The 23,656-nt window shown below is 40.9% G+C and overlaps 1 protein-coding gene across 3 annotated transcripts in view; it reads right to left on the minus strand.

Annotated features, from left to right (window-relative positions):
- The window catches only part of OSBPL10 (oxysterol binding protein like 10), a 307,935-nt gene that overhangs the window by 132,475 nt on the left and 151,804 nt on the right, over nucleotides 1-23,656 (minus strand). For 2 of the 3 annotated variants that reach the window (XM_078072736.1, XM_078072733.1), the window contains exon 4: nucleotides 19,793-19,984. The exons of the other annotated variant lie outside the window; for it this stretch is intronic. In XM_078072736.1, the coding sequence (XP_077928862.1) occupies nucleotides 19,793-19,984 (192 nt within the window). The remainder of the gene's footprint in view (nucleotides 1-19,792; nucleotides 19,985-23,656) is intronic. 3 annotated transcript variants of the gene reach the window in all.

A 23,656-nucleotide genomic window follows, 5' to 3' on the forward strand; every position in this document is an offset into this window, starting at 1 on the left:
TATTTGCAAATGACGTATCAGGTAAAGGGCTAGTATCCAAAATCTATAAAGAACTTATCACACTCAACACCCAAAGAACAAACGATCCAATCAAGAAATGGGCAGAAGACATGAACAGACATTTTTCCAAAGAAGACATCCAAATGGCCAACAGACACATGAAAAAGTGCTCCACATCACTCGGCATCAGGGAAATCCAAATCAAAACCTCAATGAGATACCACCTCACACCAGTCAGAATGGCTAAAATTAACAAGTCAGGAAACGACAGATGTTGGCGTGGATGTGGAGAAAGGGGAACCCTCCTACACTGTTGGTGGGAATGCAAGCTGGTGCAGCCACTCTGGAAAACAGTATGGAGGTTCCTCAAAAAGTTGAAAATAGAGCTACCATATGATCCAGCAATTACACTACTGGTATTTACTCCAAAGATACAAATGTAGGGATCCGATGGGGTACGTGCACCCTGATGTTTATAGCAGCAATGTCCACAATAGCCAAACTGTGGAAAGAGCCAAGATGTCCATCAACAGATGAATGGATAAAGAAGATGTGGCATATATAAAAAATGGAATATTATGCAGCCATCAAAAGGAATGAAATCTTGCCTTTGCAACAACGTGGATGGAACTGGAGGGTATTATGCTGAGCAAAATAAGTCAATCAGAGAAAGACATGTATCATATGACCTCACTGATATGAGGAATTCTTAATCTCAGGAAACAAACTGAGGGTTGCTGGAGGGGGGCAGTGGGAGGGATGGGGTGGCTGGGTGATGGACATTGGGGAGGGTATGTGCTATGGTGAGCACTGTGAATTGTGTAAGATTGTTGAATCACAGACCTGTACCTCTGAAACAAATAATACATTCTATGTAAAAAAAAAAAAAAAAAAAGATAGCAGGAAGGGAAAAATGAAGGGGGAATCGGAGGAGAAGACAAACCATGAGAGACTATGGACTCTGAGAAACAAACTGAGGGTTCTAGAGGGGACGGGGGTGGGAGGATGGGTTAGCCTGGTGATGGGTATTAAAGAGGGCACGCACGTTGGGCGCCTGGGTGGCTCAGTTGGTTAAGCGACTGCCTTCGGCTCAGGTCATGATCCTGGAGTCCCGGGATCGAGTCCCACATCAGGCTCCCTGCTCAGCAGGGAGTCTGCTTCTCCCTCTGACCCTCCTCCCTCTCATGCTCTCTGTCTCTCATTCTCTCTCTCGCAAATAAATAAAATATTAAAAAAAAAAAAAAAAAAAAAAAAAAAATTTAAAGAGGGCACGTACTGAATGGAGCACTGGGAGTTATACGCAAACAATGAATCATGGAACACTACAACAAAAACTAATGATGTAATGTATGGTGATTAACATAATATAATTTAAAAAAAAGAGCAAAAAAATTAGAAACACCCTAAACTGTTCATCAAGAGTGCCGAGAGCTGAGATGCCAGGTGACAAGGAGGTCAATCAGGACAAGCCAAACTGAAAGGAACAATTCAGCCTTCATTTACTTACCCCATGACAGTATAAGCATTAGGCAAAACAGGAAAAGGGAGCATTTTCCCTCACAGAACAGCACAAGGCGAGGGTCTGACCCATCATTGTAGATGGTGGAGGAGGTGACCCTCTCACTGCCGGGGGTGGGGGGGCAGGAAGGGCAAAGAGTGGAAAAGGACTGAGGATTGAGTCTGAGTGCAGAAGAGTGTCCTTCAGGCCTCCTCCCTCAATAGCAGATCTCCACAGAAGTGCCTTGGCCAGGGCCCCTCCATAAGGCAGTCTCCTAAGGAGATGCCAGGGCCAGCAATGCAGTCACAGGTCAACACATGGCTGGTCCCTAGTCCTTGGCAGCAACTCCCTCCAGACCGTGCATCCAGGTTGGTATGGGAGGGCAGCTTTCCCCCCATGGGGCCTGCCAGGGAAAGCCTTTCTTAATGGCCTGTGGTCAGGTCTGAAAGATCACACACAGGATTTTGGACTAGAACAGACTCCTCCAAGAGAGGAATCTTGAAGTATGTCGTGGTTTGTCCATACAAAAGAGTACTTTGTGGACATTAAAAAGAACTAGTTCTTGTATGCATGGATACGAAGCCATTTCCAAGTAGAAGAAAGCAAGGTTCTTAACAGGATATAACAAGTACTTACCAATTGTGTATAATACGCTACAGTTGGTGTTTTTTTAAAACAAGACTTTTTTCAAAAAATAAGAATATACATATAAGTACATATAAATATGTGCCAACACACGTGTAGAACACACAAAAAGCTGGTAACAGTAGGCACCTTTGGTCACAGTAGGAACGTAGGAGATAGGAGTCAGAAAGACCTTTGTCAACATATGGCCAATACCCATCTCTATAGACAGACATGTACCTTCTAAATCTGATCTCATGTGTACTTATTAACAATTAAAAACTCTGATTTGTTTAAAAAAAAAAAGAGTTAACATGGAAGTTACCTCTGAATAAAAGTAAAGAAATGGCAAATCTCAAGTGGCCAGGTTCTTACCACACACACAATTCAACACCCAGCTAACCTCCCTCCAGAAGGGGCTGGAAGGCACCTTTCCCCACAACCAAATTCTGGCTCTTGAATTACCTCCATCGACAGACTCCAAGCACAGAGTTTAATACAACTGTCACATCTCACAAGTTGGTCTACAAATCCTAGTAAAATCTCAAATGAGAGGCACTGTGTAATTACGAAGTATTACTGCTGTGATTTATGTGCCCAAATGTTAGTAGATTCTAAATAACATGCCTTACTGTGATAATTTCTCTGCCAGTGAGAAATCCTCGCCTCACCTGCTCATTTCCTGAGTGTTAACCTGATAGATGTTTATTCTGGAGGAATACTGGATCAGTTACACAACAGGAAAGAAAGAAAGAAAAAGAAAAGAAAGATTTCCCCAATAGTAGCACGTGAGGACAATTATTTTTATGTTAGAGACAAAAATTTGTGCTGAAATGATGGAAGTTGTATTTTTGTTCTCCCAAAATATAGGGCAGAAGTTTTTTATTTACTTTTATGATTCTTATTTCATCCCTACTGGACAACTACTGTAAATCACATGCTTTACTTCAGAATCGCTCCTATATAAGGAATAAGGAATATATTACATAAAGAACTTCTCTGAAAATAAAAATACAGAAATGTTTCTCACAGACTTATTTTAGAACTATATTCTTGCACTGGGAGAGTAATTAAGCAAAGAATGCAAGTAAATGGAGGGAAGAATAATCAGAAAGAAATCCTATTGTGTCCTTTTCACTGTGACATCAAGCTCCGATTTATTTTTTTTTAAGATTTTATTTATTTATTTGTCAGAGAGAGAGAGCATGAGCAGGGGGAGTGGCAGGCAGAGGGAGAGGGAGAAAGAAGCAGGCTCCCCGCCGAGCAGGGAGCCCGATGCGGGGCTTGATCCCAGGACCCTGGGATCACGACCTAAGCTGAAGGCTGACGCTTAACCAACTGAGCACCCTCTAGCTCTGATTTAAAGATGACTGTAGCATCTTTGAGCCGGTCACCCCAGCCTGGTGCCTTCTTTTATAAGTCTGGCAAAGGTCATGGCAGATGCAATGAGTTATGATGAGGTCATACTGGACTTGGTGGGCCCTAAGTCCCGTAATAGTGGCCTCATAAAAGGAAGCACAGACACACCAGGAGAAGGTCATGTGACGGAGGAGTCAGATACTAGAGAGATGCATCTGTAAGCCAAGGAACGCCAAGGACCACCAGCTGTCACCAAAGGCGGGGACAAGCACGGAACACATCCTCTCCCAAAGCCTCCAGAAGGAGCCAGTCTTGCCAATACCCTGCTTTCAAACTCCTAGCCTCCAGACTTGTGAGACAATAAGTTCAAGTTGTTTAAGTCACACAGCGTGTGGTACTTTTTGTGACAGCCTTAGGAAACCGGTAAGAATCCAAATCCTGGAAGCAAAGGACCAAGTAAGGGATATGGAGCTATTTTATCTCCACTAATATACATAGGACACACAAATGGCTGTCTTGGTAAGTTAAAGATGGCCACAATTTTTTTGTACTACTCCTGTTAAGGGGTAGGCTCTCTGTTCCCACCCCCTAAATCTGGGCAGGTTCTGTGAGCCAAAAATATGGCAGGAGTGACAAAGCACCCGTTTCCAGGCAACTTCCACTTCCCGGTCTTCAGAACACTTGATCTTGGGGTCCTGAGCTACCACGGAAGAAGTCTGAAGCCACCATGCTAGAGAGCCCACGTTGAGAGGCCCCAAGACTCACAAGGACAGGGAGGTGCCCTGGCTACCCCGGACGTTCCTGCTCTCCCAAGAATGGCACCCAAGGCCTCAGAGACAAGTCATTCTGTCACACCCTGACCAAACTGCCCATTCCTCAGCAAAATAAAGGATTGCAGTTTTAAGCTGTCAAGTTTGGAGATGTTTTGTTACACAATAAATATTCGGGGCTATTTATGATGCTCAATCTCTAAAAGTAGAAGCAAAAGATGTTACACCTTAAAAATGAACTAGAGAGGGGTGTCTCAGTCAGTCATGTGTCCAAGTCTTAATTTCGACTCTGGTCATCAATCTCAGGGTCATCAGATGGAGCCCTGTGTCCTGCTCCATGCTCAGCAGGGAGTCTGCTTCTCTCCCTCTGCCTCCCCCTCTCCCTCTGCGCCTCCCCACCCTGCTCGTGCGTGCTCTCTCTCAAATAAATAAATCTTTTTAAAAAATTAACTAGAGAAAATTTAGGGGGTCAAATTCCCAGTTATAAAATGAGTAAGTCACAGGAATGTAATGTACAGCACGGCGAGGACAGTTAATAAAGTGTATTGTGTATCTGAAAGCAGGTAAGAGAATGAATCTTGAAAGTTCTCAGCACAAGAAAAAAATGTTACTATGTATGGTGACAGACGTTAACTGAACTTCTACAGTGATCATTTTGCAATTTATACAAATACCAAATCATTACATTGTACACCTGAAACTAATGTTATGTCAATTGTACTTCAATAAATAAAAGTTTTTCCATGGGGCGCCTAGGTGGCTCAGTCAGTTAAATGTCTGCCTTCAGCTCAGGTCATGATCCCAGGGTCCTGGGATCGAGCCCCACATCAGGCTCTCTGTTCAGCGAGCCTCTCCCTCTGCCTACTGCTCTGCCTACTTGTGCTCTCTCTCTCTCTCTCTCTGTCAAATAAATAAATAAAATCTTTTTTAAAAAAGTAAATAAAATAAATAAATGTTTTTCCAATAAAAATTTTTTAAAAATAAAAACAAAAGGCTTGGGAAGACCCAAATAACAGTACGTGCAAGGCCCTAAGATGCATATTTTTGTTTTTTAACGTAAGCTCTATGCCCAATGTGGGGCTTGAACTCACAACCCTCGAGATGAACAGTCATATGCTCTACCGGCTGAGCCAGCCAGGTGCCCCATGATGCGTGGTTTGATAAGGCTGGAATCACACATCCTGGAAGTTGAAGGGAATTTGGGGCCCTCCGGGGCTATTCAGTCTTCAAACCTCCTCCTGGGTCCAGGGAACAGCTCGCTGTCAGCCTTCCTGAAGTAGCTTCAGCCAAATTATTATGCAAGATAGCACCTACTTGCTATCTCCGAGCAAATCCATGCCTCCTTACCTCTTACAGGTTGGGCAATAATGCTTTATATTTGTTGGTATTACATTTACAAAGGGCTTCCACATACATTAACATTTAACCCAGCCCATTATTCACAGAGGAAGACACCGGCACTCTTAGATTACAGCCTCTGCCCAGGAGCAGAGCTCCTCATCCATCATGGGGCTGTGTCCTGTTAGTAGGACTTTGCATTGGGAGAGCAAACCCTGAAAAGTAGGGGAAAGACACTAAGAGGGATTCATCTGAGGGATTCTGAAGGCATTCCTTTTCCTCTACGAAGACCCAAATTTCCACCAGTTTTGGCCATTCGGTGCCCTAAATATGCTATGACCTTCTAGAAGGATGTTTCTATCCATGCAAGAGTCATCGGCTCAAACTAAAGTGTGTCATATGGAAATTGTTGAAGAAGTGATCATTATAGCAGATTGGTTAATAGTTTGCTATACTAATTCATGCGACGGTTTTAAAGATATTGTGAAGTTCAGAGCACTGCTATAGGTACTCTGAGGGATAAAATACAGAATAATAAATAAACCCTTCTCCAAAGATCTTACAATGTAGTAGGAGATCCTCCAGTGGGGAGAGGGGGAGATTTTGGAAACAGAGTAGCTACGGGAAGCAAAGAACAGTGATATAAATAAATAACCCTTCATAGAAGCTGGATGTGATAACCACTTGGAGATGTTTATTTAGTTGCATTAGGTGCAGGGATGGGTAAGTTGAATATGAAGCAGGTTCTCAGAGGATAGATAAGCTGTTTAGTGGCATGTCCTATAGCTAAGATGTTCAGTGGATAATATATAACTGTTCCATGCAGATGACATATGAATTTTTCAAAATAGATAAGATGGCCCAAGGGCTGTGTTTAAAAGGAAAAAGAACATAAGACACTGATAAAAGAAACTAAAAAAGACACTAATAAATGGAAAGATATTCTGTGCACATGATTGGAGAAAAAAAGTATTGTTGAGATGTCCCTACGACCCAAACAACCTACAAATTCAATGCAATCCCTTTCAAGATTTCAGTGGCATTTTTCACAGAAATAGACCAAACAGCTCTAAAATTTGTATCGAACCACAAAAGACCTCATATAGCCAAAGCGATCTTGAGAAACAAGAACAAAGCTGGAAGCACAGTGCTCCCTAATTTGAAAGTACATGACAAAGCTATAGTAATTAAAATCATCTGGTATTGGCATAAAACAGACACATAGGTCAGTGGAAGAGAATACTGAGCCCAGAAATAAACCCACAGCTATATGATCAATTAGTTTACAACAAAGATGCCAAGAATATACACTGGGGAAAGGACAGGCCCTTTAATAAGTGGTGCTGGAAAAGCTGGACAGCACAGACAAAAGAATAAAGAATAAAACCTGACCACTATCTTAAAATACACAGAAAAATTAACTCAAAATGGATTAGAATTGAACATAAGACCGGACACCATAAAACTCCTAGAAGAAAAACAAAGGTGCTAATAAGCTCCTTGACATCAGTCTTCACAATGATTTTTTTAATCTGATACCAAAAGCAAAAATAAACTACTGGGACTACATCAAGCTAAAAAGCTTCTATGCAGCAAAGTAAACTACCAACAACAACAACAAAAAGGCAACCCACTGAATGGGAGAAAGTAACTGCAAATTATATATCTGATTAGGGGTTAATATCCAAAATATATAAAGAACTCATACAACTCAATTGTAAAAAAAAAAAATCCAATTAAAAAATAGGCAGAGGATCTGAATAGACATTTTTCCAAAGAAGACATACATATGGCCTACAGGTAGATGAAAAGATGTCCAACAGCACTCATCACCAGGAGAATGCAAACCAAAACCACAGTGAGATATCATCTCACACCTGTTAGAATAATTATTATCAAATAGACAAGTGTGTTAGAGAGGATGTGGAGAAAAGGGACCCCTTTTGTACTGTTAGTGAGAAGGTAAACTGGTGCAGCCACTGTGGAAAACACTATAGAAGTTTCTAAAAAAAAATAAAAATAGAACTATCATATAATCAGCAATTCCACTTGAGTATTTATCCAAAGAAAACAAAAACACTAACTCAAAAAGATATATGCACCCCCATGTTCACTGCAACATTATTTACAACAGCGAAGATATGACAACAACCTAAGTGTCCATTGACAAGTGAGTGGATAAATATCATAAATATATAATGGAATATTATTCGGCCATAAAAATGAATGAAATCTTGGCATTTGTGACAACACGGATGGACCCTGAAGGCATTATGCTCAGTGAAATAAGTCAGACAGAGAAAGACAAATACTATATGATCTCACTCATATGTGGAATCTTTTAAAAACAAAACAAAACAAAAAAACAAGCTCATAGATAAACAGATTGGTGGTTGCCAGAGGCAGGGGGTGGGGAGTGGGGAAATGAGTGAAGGAGATCAAAAGGTACAAACTTCCAGTCATAAAATCAATGAAGTCATGGATGTATTACAGAGCATGGTTAACTATGGTTAATATGTTGTATTGCAGGGGCACCTGGCTGGCTCAGTCAGAAGAGCATGTGATTCTTAATCTCAGGGCCATGGGTTCAAGTCCCAGATTGGGTGTAGAGATTAGTTAAATAAACTTTAAAAAAATAATAACACTGTATTGCATATTTGAAAGTTGTTGAAAGAGTACACCTCAAAAGTCTTCATCACAAGAAAAAGAAACTTCCCATAAGTATATACGGTGTCAGCTGTTAACTAGACTTATTATGGTGATCATTTCACAATAGATACAAATATCAAATTATGTTGTACGCCTGAAATTAATATAACATTTATGTCAATTATACCTCAATTAAAAAAAGAAGAAGAGCAGTTCAAAATACAGCACATAGAGACCTAGTCCCCTCAACAGCTAGTAGAATTGGATTAAAGAGTTTGAAGGAGGTAATGTATAAAAAGTCAAATTGTGAGGTTGTGATATAGGAAAATTCTGTATTCTGCACAAATACAGAGAACCTAGGCTATGAGGAGTAGACGGTGAACCATGTCAGAGATCAAAGTAAATCTGGTTTCAGTAATATGTTTTAGTTTTGTTACCATGAAACTAATTTTTAAATCAACTTTATTGCGATGGAATCTATCTACAATAAAACAAACCCAATTTAAGCACATTTCAGCAATTCTGATAAATTTATCTAGCTGTGTAATCAGCACCATAATCAAGATATAGAACATTTCATCACTCCAAAAAAGGCCACCCGCCCAACCCGCCCCAACACCTCAAATAAATGGAACTAGAGAAAATTCAGATCAAAGCAACAAAAAATGATTATGGTTTTGGCAGGGGGGCAAAGAGGTGGATAAGGAAGTTAGGTAGTTGGGGTTCCTGGCTGGTTCAATTCGGAAGAGCATCTGACTCTTGATCTCAGGGTCATAAGTTCAAGCCCCACGTTGGGTGTAGAAATTACTTTAAAATCTTAAAAAAAAAAAAAAAAACAGGGGGGACACCTGGGTGGCTCAGTCAGTCAAACATCTACCTTTGGCTCAGGTCATGATCTCAGGGTCCTGGGATGGAGCTGCACATGGGCTGGCTCCCTGCTCAGTGGGGAGTCTGCTTCTCCCTCTCCCTGTGCCCCTCCCTCTGCTCGTGCTCTCTCTCTCAAATAAATAAATAAAATCATTTTTAAAAAAATTAGGAAGAATTGTTTTTTAAAAAAACAGGGGGAAGGTGGGTAGTTAAGGATACCCCAGTAATTAACCTGCAACTTTGAAATATGCAAGAACCTAATGGGGGTTGGAGAAGGGACTAACCACAGTGCCTTACTTCTACTTCTACTACTATGAATCTCCAGGAAAAAAACATGCTCCACAGAAATCACCAAGAATAAGATCACAAAGCACACAAGTTCTGAGGGGGCTTGAGTACGAAAGGAAGAACCTGGCCAACTTCCCTCTTTGTCTACTCACTCAATATCCAAAATGTATTATTATCTCAAGGCTGTAGAGCACTTACGGAAAGGCTGCTTGTATTAAATTGCCACATAAAGTGAAAACAGACAGAAGTCTTTTACGTCATCTGTGACATAAAATAATCTGCCACTTAGCTTCCCTTTGAGTGCAAAGCTTCACAAGTGTCTGAACCATGAACTTTCTGTGACACAAAGAGATAGACAGAGGTTCCCTCACTATATATATTTATTTATTTATTTTTATTTATTTATATTTATATTTATATTTATATAAAATCTTGCTCAGCAATATTCTAAATCATAGTGGAAAAGTTTGTGAGGCATAAATTCAATCTACCCAGAGGCTGAATCCAGGTGTGACTCTCCCAGGGGTCCTGGTGGCTTTGGAGCCCAGAGGGTGCAGGTGCATATGAAGGAAAAGCCAACCCCCACTGGCCTTACCTCTGGTTTCAGTAATATGGTAAATCTGCCATTAACTGTTGTAATACTGAATAATTTTCATATTAGCTTAACCAACCAGCTAGACTCTCAAATCCCTGGACAACAGCCAGGGCTGCGTTCCATCCCCCACATCAGGGACCCAGCACTGGGCCCACAGTGGGAGCAATAACCAAGCATGGGATGACTGGCGATAGTCAAGCTCTGTTAGCTTTCCAGGAAGAGGCTCAGGGGTCTCAGGGGACAGACACATACAGTAAGACTACAAGGGGGTGACAGTCTAGGATGCTTGTGATGATTAATTTTGTGTGTCCACTTGGCTGGGCCATGGTGCACAGATATTTGGACAAACATAGTTCTGGATGTTTTTGTAAGAGGGTCTGTGGTGGACTTTGAGCAAGGCAGACTGCCCTCCATAATGTGAGTGGGCCTCCTCAAACCAGCTGATGACTTGAATAAAACAAAAAGACTCACACTAACCTCCCCTGAGCAAGAGAACATTCGGCTAGGAGATGGCCTACAGACTTGAACTGCAGCCCTGCCTCTTCCCTTGGTCTCCAGTCTGCCAGCCCATCCTCTAGATCTTGGATTTACCAGCCTCCACAATCACATGAACTAGTTCCTCAAACTGCTCTCTCTCACTCTGTGTACATAGAGCTGATCTTTGAACAACACAGGGGTCAGGGGCGCTGACCCCCTGGCACAGCAGAAAATCCATGTGTAACTTTTGACTCCCTAAAGCTTAACTACTAATAAACTGTTGTTGACCTTATCAATGACAGTCAATTAATACATATTCTGTATGCTTTATGTATTATATACCATACTCTTATAACAAAGTAAACTAGAGAAAAAATGTTATTAAAATCATAAAAATATATTTACAATACTATACCGTATTTATAGAAAAAATCCACACATAAGGGGGCCTGTGCAGTTCAAACCCATGTTGTTCAAGGGTCCACTGTGTATATATATATTATATATAATATATATACACACATCTACATGCCCCACACCCCCAGTGGTTCTGCTTCTCTGGAGAACCCCAATATGCCACGGCAGCTCTCAGGGCAACCTCTGGGAGGTCGCCAGTTTGTGACTTAGCTGCTTACACTCAGTTGGCAGAAGTTTCTCTAACTCTTGACATCTGTGTGCTTCCCATTCATGCCCTAAAAGGGTGGTTAACTTTGCCCTGGAGTTCCCACTTAAGTCCACCTCAAATTCCAATGGCCAGACTGGACGATAAGGCCGGCAGCTGGTCTGATCAGCTTTGGTCAGGATGGCGGAGTCACATGGCACAAAACTCAAGAAGCTGGTCAACATGAACCACTCAAACCATCACCCTTCTTTCTTGAAACTGGCAAGACGACAACACCCAGGGATTCCATCAAACACTCATCTGACTGTTTCTGTGAGGCATTCTGTAGATGTGATTAAAACCTATAAGCAGTTGACTTTCAGTAAGAAAGATGGCCTACATAAGCCTGGGTGGGCCTGATTCAGCTGAAAGGTCTGAAGAGCAGAGCTAAGGCTTCCTTGGAGCAATAGCAATTTTATGGGTAGAGCCTCACTTCAGACAGTGTCTGAGGGTTCCTGTCTGCCCTGCGATCTTGAACCTGCTTGGACAGGCCCCATACTCGCCCATGAGCCAATTCCTTGCAATCAATCTCTTAATATGGATCTCCTACTGGCTCCATTTCTCTGGTTGAACCCTGACTGCTACACCTCTCTTCCTGGTTGAACCCTGACTGCTACACCTCAGTTTCCCATCTGTAAAACAGAGACAACAACAATAGTATCTACTTCACAGGGTTGAAGTAGGGTAACGCAAGTAGAGCTGAGCGCAGTACTGGGCACAGAGTAAGGTCCCCGTAAGCATGAAATATTACCATCCATGTAACTGTCACTATTGCTAATGAATCCATGCCTTTTGGGAAAGAGTTTATACATCAGTGGGGAGGTTGAGAAAAATAATTCTAACAAAGATATTTGTTAAAAATGTAGGTGGACATAAAGTGCACCAAGGATTAAGAAAAGAACTACCCAAGCATGTCTGGGGCATAGTGGAAGGTAGCCTCCACAAGTACATAAGACAGTTGGGCCGAATTCTACATTGCTTCTGCTCTGGGACCATGAGTCTCCTAAAATATGCTTACAGGGCAAGATACTCCCTCTTCTGCAAAAGCTTTTAACCAAATCAGTGGAGGAGTGTTTCCCAATGGCTAGGATTCCCTTCATGGAAAATCATTCATTTACTCAAATTTTTATTGAGCACCTACTATGTGCTAGGTGCTGTCCTAAGGGCTGAGGAATAAAGAGGTTAAAAAAAAAAACACTTCTATATGGAGGGACAACAAGTGTCAGATAATAAATAAGCAAATGCCTAATTTCCAAACATAACAAGGTAATAAAAAAGCCTGACAAGAGAATCATGTGAGAGCCCCACATTGGGTGGACCCTATTTTACAGATGAGAAACTGAGGCATAAGGAGGTTAAGATAAAGAGAGGTGTAGCAGCCAGGGTTCAACCAGAGGAAACAGAACCTGTAGGAGATCCATATTAAGAGATTATTGCAAGGAACTGGCTCATGTGCAAAAAAAAAAGAAAAAAGAGAGAGAGACAGAGAATCAACTGAAAGAAAAGAGGGATTTGCATTACAAGGCTCCTAAATTTCTGGGAGACCAGGCAGTTGGGTCTTCTGTGGTTAATTCTGACGTCAGCCTCCCCCATCTTTGACATTCCAGTGAGTCCCGCCCTGAGCCAGCAGAGACACCAGAACGAACCTCCTTCTCCCAGGGCAGCAGGTTGGGAGACAAGTTGGAGGTTGATTGGGGACACTATCTCATCATTTTGCTTGTGGTGTTGTTCACCTGAAATGCCATTACTACCAAAATCCAATGACTCAAAACAGAGGATCTCCAAGGTGTTCCATGGACCACACAAATGTTTGTTTTAAATAGCATGGATACAGAGGCTGATGAGAGATTCCCACAGTGGTTGTAAATCCTCCCTATTCCAAGTCAGCTTGCTTCATCATCATCAATAAATGCCCCTCTTACCTTCTAAAGTAAATCTGCACTCATAAGGCATTGTTTTTATATAGTAAGGATCTATAGTATTTCTATTCAAACAACAATCTACTGCTTTTAAAACATGTGGAAACAACTGCTATCCACTAACTCCACCTTACAATTTTTGAAAACTGAAGTCTGGAGCGGACCTATTTTGAAAGATGGCAAATTGCTACTAAAAATGCATGCACGGGTTACTTGTCATCATTTATCCAAAAAAGTGCACAGAAGAATTCAGGACTTTTCTTTTTTCCCAAATAATCGTTCTGCTCACACAAAGGATAAATGCACTTTATCCCCTAAATGCCGTTTCCCTGGTGATGGAATTGCTCACATTCAATGCCGTCAGCACTGACCGCTACCTTAAAATTGATCAGCTAATAAAATTCGTTAGGGAAAGGTCTTTGACAGTTGCTGCTTCCACAGTAAGGGCTGTACACGAATCAAGGTTTCTAACCAGGTATGCACCACATCCATGTGCACCAGGATCAAACCAAACCATCCTGAAGGGAAAGAATACTGAGCCGATATTATTTATAAAGATGGCACTTTCATTAAAGGGCCCTCCCTTGTATGTGTATTAAATAAATATGCAATTACATGGAGAAACATATACTCACACAGCAGGAACCACATAAACACGTATCGGCATATATTATACTCCAGAAGGTTTATTTAAAACTATATTAAATGACACAGCCTCAATACAGTTTACCCACCCAACGTAAACACACACAGCTCTCTCTTCAAAAGGATATGTGCCTGGTGCAAGCTAACAATAGTATAAGGGAAGGATAATTCCTACATGTCAATAAATTACCATTGAAAGCTTAATTAAAACTAAATTTATGCCTCGCACACACCCATTACAATTCAACAGCATGAATGACCTTTTCCCTTATCAAGCTACAGAATCCAGACAGTCTCCCAGTTGAATTAACTGTTGGGTTTTTTTTTTTTTTAAGTCTCAAATGTCACAAATGAAAACATTATTTGGTCAAAGACACAAGAACCTGGGCTCTACCAAGTTTATTCTGTTTCTCAAATATTTGTTATGTCCAAGCCTATACCATATTTGGATTCAGAGAACTTTTTTAGTGGGAACTCTCTTTAGAGAATTTTCAACTCTAATCCAAGGAAGAAAACAGTTAAAATAAGACCCATGTCCACCACACATAGTCCCACACATACACACAAATCCGTGCATGTACACAAACATACACAGGCTCTCATGCTTGCAGACACACCGATCATTTCTTCGGGGGTCACTTTTGGGAAACAGCAATGAATTAAGAAGAAACATCTTGACTTCCCTACTTTATATTCTTCTACTCAATTCATGGGTGTAAGCAGGTGTGTATGCATATACATAGACTACTACAAACATGTATTTTTCAGAAAGCACCTAGCAAACAAGAATTTTATAAAAATCACATTGTACTTGTACCAATTGAACTTGTGCCCATTTAAATAAACATAAGCCACGTTAAAACCCATTATAACGTCACTAAATGACACTAAATGTCACACACACACACACAAAAAAACACTATAATGTCACTTGCGTTAAAGTTAATACAAGTAAGTGCCATAATTTCAGTCATCATATTCTTAAACATCTGAGGGCTCAAACTGATTTTTAAAAATATTTTAGAACCTATTTATAAAACAATTCCAGTGGCGCATTTGGAGGCTCACACCATCATCACTTTCCCGTTACCCACCCAGACAGGAATACCCCCATCCAGTGCTCTCATTGTCAGAGGAAACCCTGTGACTACCTGACTCAGTCCTTGACCAGTCACTATCCACTGTGTATGGGTAGCAAGCAATCCATGAATGTCTCCACATTCTGTTTCTAAACCACTCTAACTGCTAGAAAATGGGTCCTCAAATCAATTTGTCCAACCAACATGCCCAGCAGTTGCGCTAGGGCTAGAAGCGGCCAAGATGAAAAGGACATGGCTTTTCGCATAAAAATCCAGTCTGGGTGCCTGGGTGGCGCAGTCGGTTAAGTGTCTGACTTCAGCTCAGGTCATGAACAGTGGGATGGAGCCCCACTGTTGGGCTCTGCACTCAGTAGGGAGTCTGCTTCTCCCTCTGTCCCTCCCCCCTCCCCACTTGCGCTCATGCACACGCATGTGCTCTCTCTCTCTCAAATAAATAAAAAAATCTTTAAAAGAAAATCCAATCTGACACATAGTAGGTGCTCAGAACCTGTGGAATAGGTGGAGGAGGGACGGAGTGAGCAAGCTCACAACCGAGGGCAGTGTTAGATATCTAAGAAATACAGCTCTAGCCGCTAATGGGAGGCACGTAACTTTAAATTTTCTAGTAGGCACACTTAAAAGGGTTAAAAAAAAAAAAAAAAGAATCAGGTAAAGTGAATTTTAGTATATTTAATTTCACCTAACCTAGAAAATATTTTCATTTCTACAAGCAAGGAGTATTAAAACATCACTAATGAAATATTTTACCTTTTTTGGTACTACTTTGAAATCTAGTGTGCATTTTACATTCACAGTACATCTAGATGTACAGTTCAGATTAGCACATTTCAAGAGCTCATTAGCACCGTGTAAGTAGTGACTCCCCTAGAGAAGAACGCACGGGACAGAGTATTTCCATCATGGCAGAAAGTTCTACTTGGGCAACATACCTCCCAACAGAGGGAGGCAGTAAGTACATGGTGGGGATGAGCAGGCATGCTGAGGGCAGGTCATAGAGATGGACAGACTATGGAAGGCCTCGCTTGCCATGCGAAGAGTACAATCTTTATTCGCTGGACAGCAAGGAGTAAGATGGTGATAGGATAAAAAAAAAAAAAAGTCAGTGGTGATCAGTGGTTTAAAAAACACAGATTCACAGGCTAGAATCAATCCATGATGAATACTCTTCCAATTCAAGATAAAATATTAATAAGGGAAAATTTAGTATGTTTTTCATAAAACTAAATTTATTCAGTGCAATGAGGGGCTCTTTATTCAGAGATTATATGCCTTGGAGGTGGCAGGGGAGGGGGGCATTAAATGTGCTGTTCTGAGATGGTAGTAACCACAGACTGTCACTATGCTTTCAAAATGCCCTTGCTGGTCAAATTTTAATAGTTGCAACATCATGCTGCTCCCAAAGTTCTACTTCTAAATTTTAATTTGCAAGTAAAATCCAAAATTCTGGAACCACCAAGTTTTAAACAATTTCTGGACTTTATTAAGAGGGACATAGGGTCCAATGTGCACATATTATTCTGTATCCTGATTTTCTTATTTCCCACACAATTCATGTAGTCATAATGCTGACATGTGACTTTTTTTTGCTCCACACCCAATGTGGGGCTTGAACTCAGGACCCAGATCAAGAGTCACATGCTCTACTGACTGAGCCAGCCAGGCGCCCCTCTTACACATGACTTTTATCTTAAGCTGCTACACAGTAATTCAGTATCTGATGTGAATTATTGTTTGTTTAGTTATTTCTGTGATGTTTTGTGTTGAATCTATTGCTTTATTAGTATGAATAGCTTTACCCAAATTAACTGTCTTCCTCCAACCCCAATTCCACGGACTAGTTCCTCAGAATATAGTTCTCAACAGGGAATTTATGGGTAAATGGGAATGAACAGCTTTGTGTTTAATTCTTATTATAGATCACCAGGCTGCAGCAAAAAGACAATATGCAGCAAGGCCAGTATTTCTTAACACCCTCCTATAATGGGCCATAATTATTTCTGATAATGTGATAGAAAAAGTAGCCCTAATTTTCATTTCTTGAATTGCTAACAAGGATAGGCCTGTTGTTTCAAATTCCCTATATTCATCTCTCCTAACCACTTCTAGTGAGGACTTTGGGTACTGACCTTTGAGATCTCAATTCTTTATATTTTGGGTGATAACCATTTAATCTTTAAAACTGTCCCATTATCTTCACCCATGCTATGGAATTTCATTTAATATTTGTTCTATTGCCTCTGGCCGGGCTATTTTTCTTTTTTTTTTTCCCCCCTTCAGATATTCAGGTACATCTGTCTTGTGTATGACAATTTTCCTCATTGCTTCAGTGGTCCTAAGTTTATCTTCCTTATACAGCTGGGTTAAAAATGCTATTCCATTTTCCTCTAGTTATTTTATAGATAAATACAGTGGAATCCAAAGCCAAGGCCTTTATACTCTGAAATTAATATACTTTTAAAACTGCAGAACTTTCTGGTATGAGTGAAATTTTCTCAGATTGTTCCCAAGGTGGATCTGCCCCCATCGTAAAATGACAGATGTCATCAAACAGCTACCATTCTCCAATCAGGAGTGAAGCTGGACAGGATATCTGAGAATCTGAACTTTTAACTCTTCCCTCAGAGGTGTTCAGCACCCCACAATTCTCTCAACTGCCAATGTTGATACTTACGTCTAAACAAGCTCACTTAAAATTAGATTTCAGCAAGAAAGATTATCAGTAGACAAAAGCAACAGCCTGAAGAAATAAACAATTGCCCAGGAATATAAAAATCAAATCACTATATACCTATGGAGGCATCTTACCTATTTTCCATATAATGAAATTTCTCGGGGAAATTTCAAATAATTGCCCCTCATGGGTGGAAAATGGAGAGAAAACAATAGGATAAAGAAAAAAGAGCATTTATGTAATTGTTGACAAAGTTTAGATCATACTATGTAAGTTTTACTTATCTATACATGTGACATACACAAAAAATAACCCAGAAGTAAATTCACTGAAAGCTTACATAATTGTTATCTGAAAGGAGGTAGGATTATGGGTACTTCTGATTTTCTTCTTTTGACTTCTTGTGCAATATGTACTTCATTATATACTTTACATAATTATTTTTATATGCATATGCTTCAAGAACATACTTCTATTTTAAAAACTTCTTAAAAATGGAGGAAGAAAAGATCTGGGCATTAAATTGCATCATGTGCTACTGAAAATTAAGCTAAGTCACCTCAACTTTTATTGAGGCCACAGCTCATTCAATGCAAGCACCCCCACTTTTTTTCATATACTCCAGGCTTCCTAGCACCGCTTGAGAGAGTAAGTCTATCAGAGATTCATTATCATAGAAGAGAATTCTCAAAATACCATGAACTTTCAACCTGCCTCTTTTCTTTTTTTCTTTTTTTTAAGGTTGTCATCTCTAACATACTTGCAAAAGTATCTGCAGTGAGGTTTACATAAAAGTGACTATGATAGTGTTGTGGTCAAGTTGTTTGTTTTTTTTTAAGTCCTTATTTGTTAGATAAATATGAAAGCATTTACTGGCAATGATAAAATGATATAATATTTATGATTTCCTTGAAATACTCCAGCAAAAAAAAAAAAAAAAAAAAAGTGGTAGAGGGAAAACAGATGAACAAGAACAACAGAAAGTTGGAATTGCTGATACTGGGTTATGGGTACCATTATTCTGTTCTACTTTGGGTACAAAGTGTTTCTCTAATACAGTTTTTTTTACGATGCTATGAAAACTGAAAAATATATACAAGTGCACAACCATTCCTCATATCATCCAGTGTGTCAAAGTTAAGCTCAGAGTGAAACACCATTAAAAAAAAAAAAAATCAGGGTGACTATATCAAAGGCAGCATTTGACTCTGTATCTTCTCTTTATTAGGCAAGACAGAGTACAGGCATGTGTAAATCTATCAGGAAAAATAGGTCTTTCATATGCATCTATTTGATTTGATTCAGAAGATTTCAGATTTTCAGTCCTGGGCCAGAGTCAGACCAAGATAGCAGGCTGGCCCAGCACTACTTGGCTCGTGACATTTAGAAAACAAAACAAGATGCGTGCTGACTTGAGCAACAAGACCCTATGCTAGGAGGTCCACTGTGCTGCTCACCACGAGCCAGGGCCCCGCTGCTTCCCTCAGAGGATGGGCTGGTCCACACTCAAGCCAGCTGCAGGGCCAAAGGCCTCAACACAAGGTAGGCACCCAAGACCACTATCATTTATTTCATATAGTCCATTCCCAGGAACAGTTGCAAAAGATGATATGAACACTAAGGAAGTGGGATTCCCAAACTGATGACTTCCCAGTGGGTCAAAAGTAAAAACAAAGCATAGTCCTACACAGGTTCATAAGGCACTCACAGCTGAAAGGCTTTCAAGTGCACAATCACAATGAGCCTCAAATCTCCCTTGAGAGGAGGGGAGGGCCTGGGTTATTTCCAGTCTACAGATGCAGAAACTCCGGTTCAAAGCTTTGAACGACTTGCTTCCAAAGAACAGAGTCTTCTGACTCGAAGGACAGTGCTCCTTCACTCCCCAGCACTCTGCTGAGAGTGGTCTGTGATGGGAAGACCAAGGGAGGCACCTCATGAGTGAGACAAGGCAGAAAAAGGTCTCACACGTCCTGAGTTTCAAAACCACCTCAATTATTTCCTGGCTACCCATGACCATGTACTGTCTATTCTTTGCCATGACCATGGAGACTGAATGACTCTACCTCTACTTGCACCCATGTGTCTGTAGGCTGGATTTCCCTGCTTTCTAAGCTCTCACAGGTCTCCTAAATGCCTCACTTCATCTCACCTCACACAGAAACAAATTATTTTTTCTGTAACCAGGAGGCAACACTGTCATGGCTGGGAGGCTGGCTGCTGGCCATCTCTCTTCTTAATCAAGATGGTACAAGGGAAGGGAAGTTGGCAGCACAGTGGTAGCGGCCCTCAGCGCCCGGGGACCACTCAACCTAGTAGGAGAGCAAAGCCTACCTCTCTGACTTCGTGAAGCTGGCCGGGATACTGACTCTTGGCTCTTCGGGCAGCTGCAGGCGACTTGTGATGCGTGATTGTGACAACACCGGGGGCCCCCGCGCCGAGGTGTCTCTGGCTACAGGGAGACGCAGGATTGGGCGTTCCATGGGGGAGCAAAGTGAGACTGCGGCTTCGGGAACTTGGAGTCGTCTAGAATAAGCAACAGGTGTCAAAACTCAGCAACCGACCTGCAGAACACAGCTAAGGGTTGGCTTCCATTTATTTGGGACCCCTTCGCTTAATCTTTCCCCTTTGTCTATTTAGAGGGATGAAGGGATGGGGGAGGTACAGAAACACTACATGGCCCAAATCCCACACTCAAGAGACAATGTCCGTTAACTATGCTCTGTGTTTCCTGCCCTACTCTATTAGCCATGAGAGGCTACTGAGTCCCCCCAAATGCCACAGACTCTTACGGATCTGTGCCTCTGCATAAATTAGCTCCTCTACCTAGAATGTTCTTCCCCTCATGCTGGCAAACTTCAGCTGAGTCTTAAGACTCAGTTCAGTTTCCTGATGTGTGAATCCTCTCCCTGTCTGCCTCAGCCTCCCTGCTGCTCCTATTCCGCTACAGCGAGATTATATTCGTTGTACAGCTACCTTCCTAAGAGATTTTTCCAAACTCATCTTTATATCCCTAAGACCTGGCACATCATGATTGTCTAGTTTATTAGGTATTTAATAAATGTCCGCTGCATAACTGAAAGTCCTCAGTTACCAACCAATTAATCCCCATTTGTTAGTGTACTGCTCGTATTTCATCCTAGAAGAATATATAATCCCAGTAACAATTTAGTATAGGATAAAGATGGCATTTCAACCTAGTGGAGACGAATTTTTTCAGTAACTGGTGTTGGGATGACTGGGCAGCCATCTGGAAAACAAAGTTGGATTCATCTCACAGATCATAGACCCCAAATCGATCAAAGATATTAAGAAAAAAAAAAGCACAAGAAAACATGTAGCCCTGGGGTAGGGAAAGCCCAACACCTCAAAATCCAAAAGCCATAAAAGAAAAGCTCAACAAATTTGATTACCTAAAAATTTAAAACTTCTGCACAGGAAAAAACTTTAAAAACCCACTACCACAGGGGCGCCCGGCTGGCTCAGATGGAGGAGTATGTGACTCTTGATCTTGGGGTCATGGGTTCAAGCCCCATGTTGGGTGTAGAGATTACTAAAAAATAAATAAATAAATAAATAAATAAATAAACTTAAAAAAAAAAAAAAACCCACTTCCACCACCAACAAAGCCAAACAATAAATTAGGAAAAATATTTTCAACTTGTTTCAAAAGGCTCATCATGCTTGAAATGTTGGCATTCATATTAATTACAGATGTAATTCTATTTATCTTACTGTAACTCTGAAAATTGTAGTATTGTTGTCATGGAAATGTACATTATTTATAATTAGGAATGGAAATCCTAGGGATTAACAAGAAACAGCAAACTATTAAAATGGGGCAAGACAGGAACACTGATCATTCACAAAAACAGATGAAGTCCTTAAACCATATGAAAACACATTCAACTGTCTTCATTAAATGTAAATTCAAGCCACATTTAGATACCATCTTTGGCCCATCGGATTGACAAAAAGCCAAAAGTCTGAGTACACTATCTGTTGAGAGGATCACAGAGGAATAGGTTTGTGGCAGTGTAAGGTGACAACAATCCCCCCCCCCCCAAGAAGGGCAATCTGGCAGTGCGTGTCGCAGTTACAAAGGCACTTTCTTGTGACCCACAATGTCCTGCTTGGGAACATATCCTCCAATACACCTGCTCCCAGGGAAAAATGGCGGAGGTACCCACCACGAGCCACCAAAGAAGGATGTTAAATGGCATAAGATGGGAAACAACCCAAAGGCCCATCAGTATGGGACAGGCTCAGTAAATAATGGTACACCCATGTAATCTAACACCACTAAGCTGTGTAAGAATAACGAGAAAGGGCTCTATGAGTTGCTCTGTAAAAAAAAATCTCTAGAGAAGTGAAAAAAAAGCAAGGTGCAAAACTGTCACATAGTATGCAAAGTTCTGCATCAAAATGTGAAAAATGAGTATTTTCATTGTTAGTCACTTACAATTATTTGTTTCTTTTTTAAAGATTTTTAATTTATTTATTTGAGAGAGAGCATGAGTGGGGAGGAGTGGCAGAGGGAGAGGGAGAAGCAGACTCTCCACTGAGCAGGGAGACTGACGTAGGGCTCAGTTCAGGTCCCTGAGATCATGACCTGAGACAAAGGCAGATGCCTAACCAACCGTGCCACCCAGGCACCCCTAAAATTATTTGTTTAAACCAGAAAAATACTCCAGAAGAAGACCCACAAAACTAAAAAAGTGGCTACTTACTTGTGAAGAAGCAGAGAATGAAAGAGGAACAGAGAGGAAGGGAGTTGTTTTTTGGTTTGTTTTTTTTTTTGCCCAAAGGGTTTTTTATGTTCTTTCATTTTGAACCATGTGAACGTATCACTTATCCAAAATTTGTTCAGTTCTACATAAAATTTCCATTCTAAATGTTCCTATCCTTCACTCCAGCTTGGGAGAAGGCAGTGACAGGATATGTTGACCCAGGCCACCTTCTGAATTTCAGGGATCAAATATTTACTGAACACCTACTGCGTGCCAAGGAGAATATGTACTGTGTGGTCTCAAGGAGAAACAGGAGAAGTACAAGACAGTCTTTCATCACAGATGCTTATAATATCGCTGGAGATAGAAGATACACACAGACAGAAACACATACATGCACGCGCATACACACGGAGTAAGAAAGTGCAGAGCAAGGTGTTAATTTGGCAACACAGCCAGAAAATGCCAAAGGAGTGAGGCAGAGCAAGATCTGCTAGAGCTGACCTCATCACTGCGGGCTGCTCTGAGAGTGAAGGACCTGAGGCCTGAGCAGGACGGGGGGAGATACAGAGATGGGCAGCCGTGTACAAACCAACCCCGACAGTCAGCACCTTCAAAGCGGTCTTAGCCTCAGGCCTCGGGTAACAGTCAACAGCTCTCAAAGCTGTTAAATGTTAACGATCTGTAATTTTCAAGGCTTGGAGGGGTTGGGAGTGGGGTGTGAGGCAGGGTGGAAGTCAGAACTTTCTATTGCCCTACAACATCAGAGGAGCCTGTAAGCGTTCTCTGGATTGAACTTGGAGATAATTAATAGGAAGACAAAGCCTGAAAGCAGTGTGTTGCTTTTAAACAACCTTATATATAGGCAACTGGAGAATTTTTCGTCTAAGAATTGCATACACCTCGATCACAATGAAATACATCTACTTTCTGCTTCAGTGTTTTCACTTGGAGTGTGGAGGATGAAAGAAGCTATTTCTTCAATCCTTTAATGACAGTGAATTTGCCTAAGCATTAAGAGTCTACTGAAAAACATTTTGATTGTTTGGGAGGCTTATTCCAACCCAAGAAAAGGCAGCTTTTTCACTGGGCTTTTAAGACACACAGCCAAGGTTCCCTCCCCCAGCTGTACCAGGTTCTAGCTGTGTTGACTTCATTTGAGTTATTTAAGCTTTCTTATTAAGCATCAATTACCTAATCTTTAAAAAAGGAATAATAATATTGACCCTTAAAAGCCATCATGAAGATTAAATTAGATCGTGCACATAAAACGCTTAGCACAGTAGGAAACTGTATGGCCAAAGTTTGTTTCTTTCCCTCTATCACTTAAAACTTGATCGATGAAGGCCTTATTGATTTTTCAAATGTTAAGAAGTCACTTAGTTCAAAATCATAAGCAGTGACTGACCTCCTCCTCATTTATTTATTTATTTATTTATTTTTACAGGATCAAAGTGGTGATGAAGTC

Source organism: Halichoerus grypus, chromosome 1 (assembly GCF_964656455.1).
Source record: "Halichoerus grypus chromosome 1, mHalGry1.hap1.1, whole genome shotgun sequence".
Classification (NCBI taxonomy): domain Eukaryota; kingdom Metazoa; phylum Chordata; class Mammalia; order Carnivora; family Phocidae; genus Halichoerus; species Halichoerus grypus.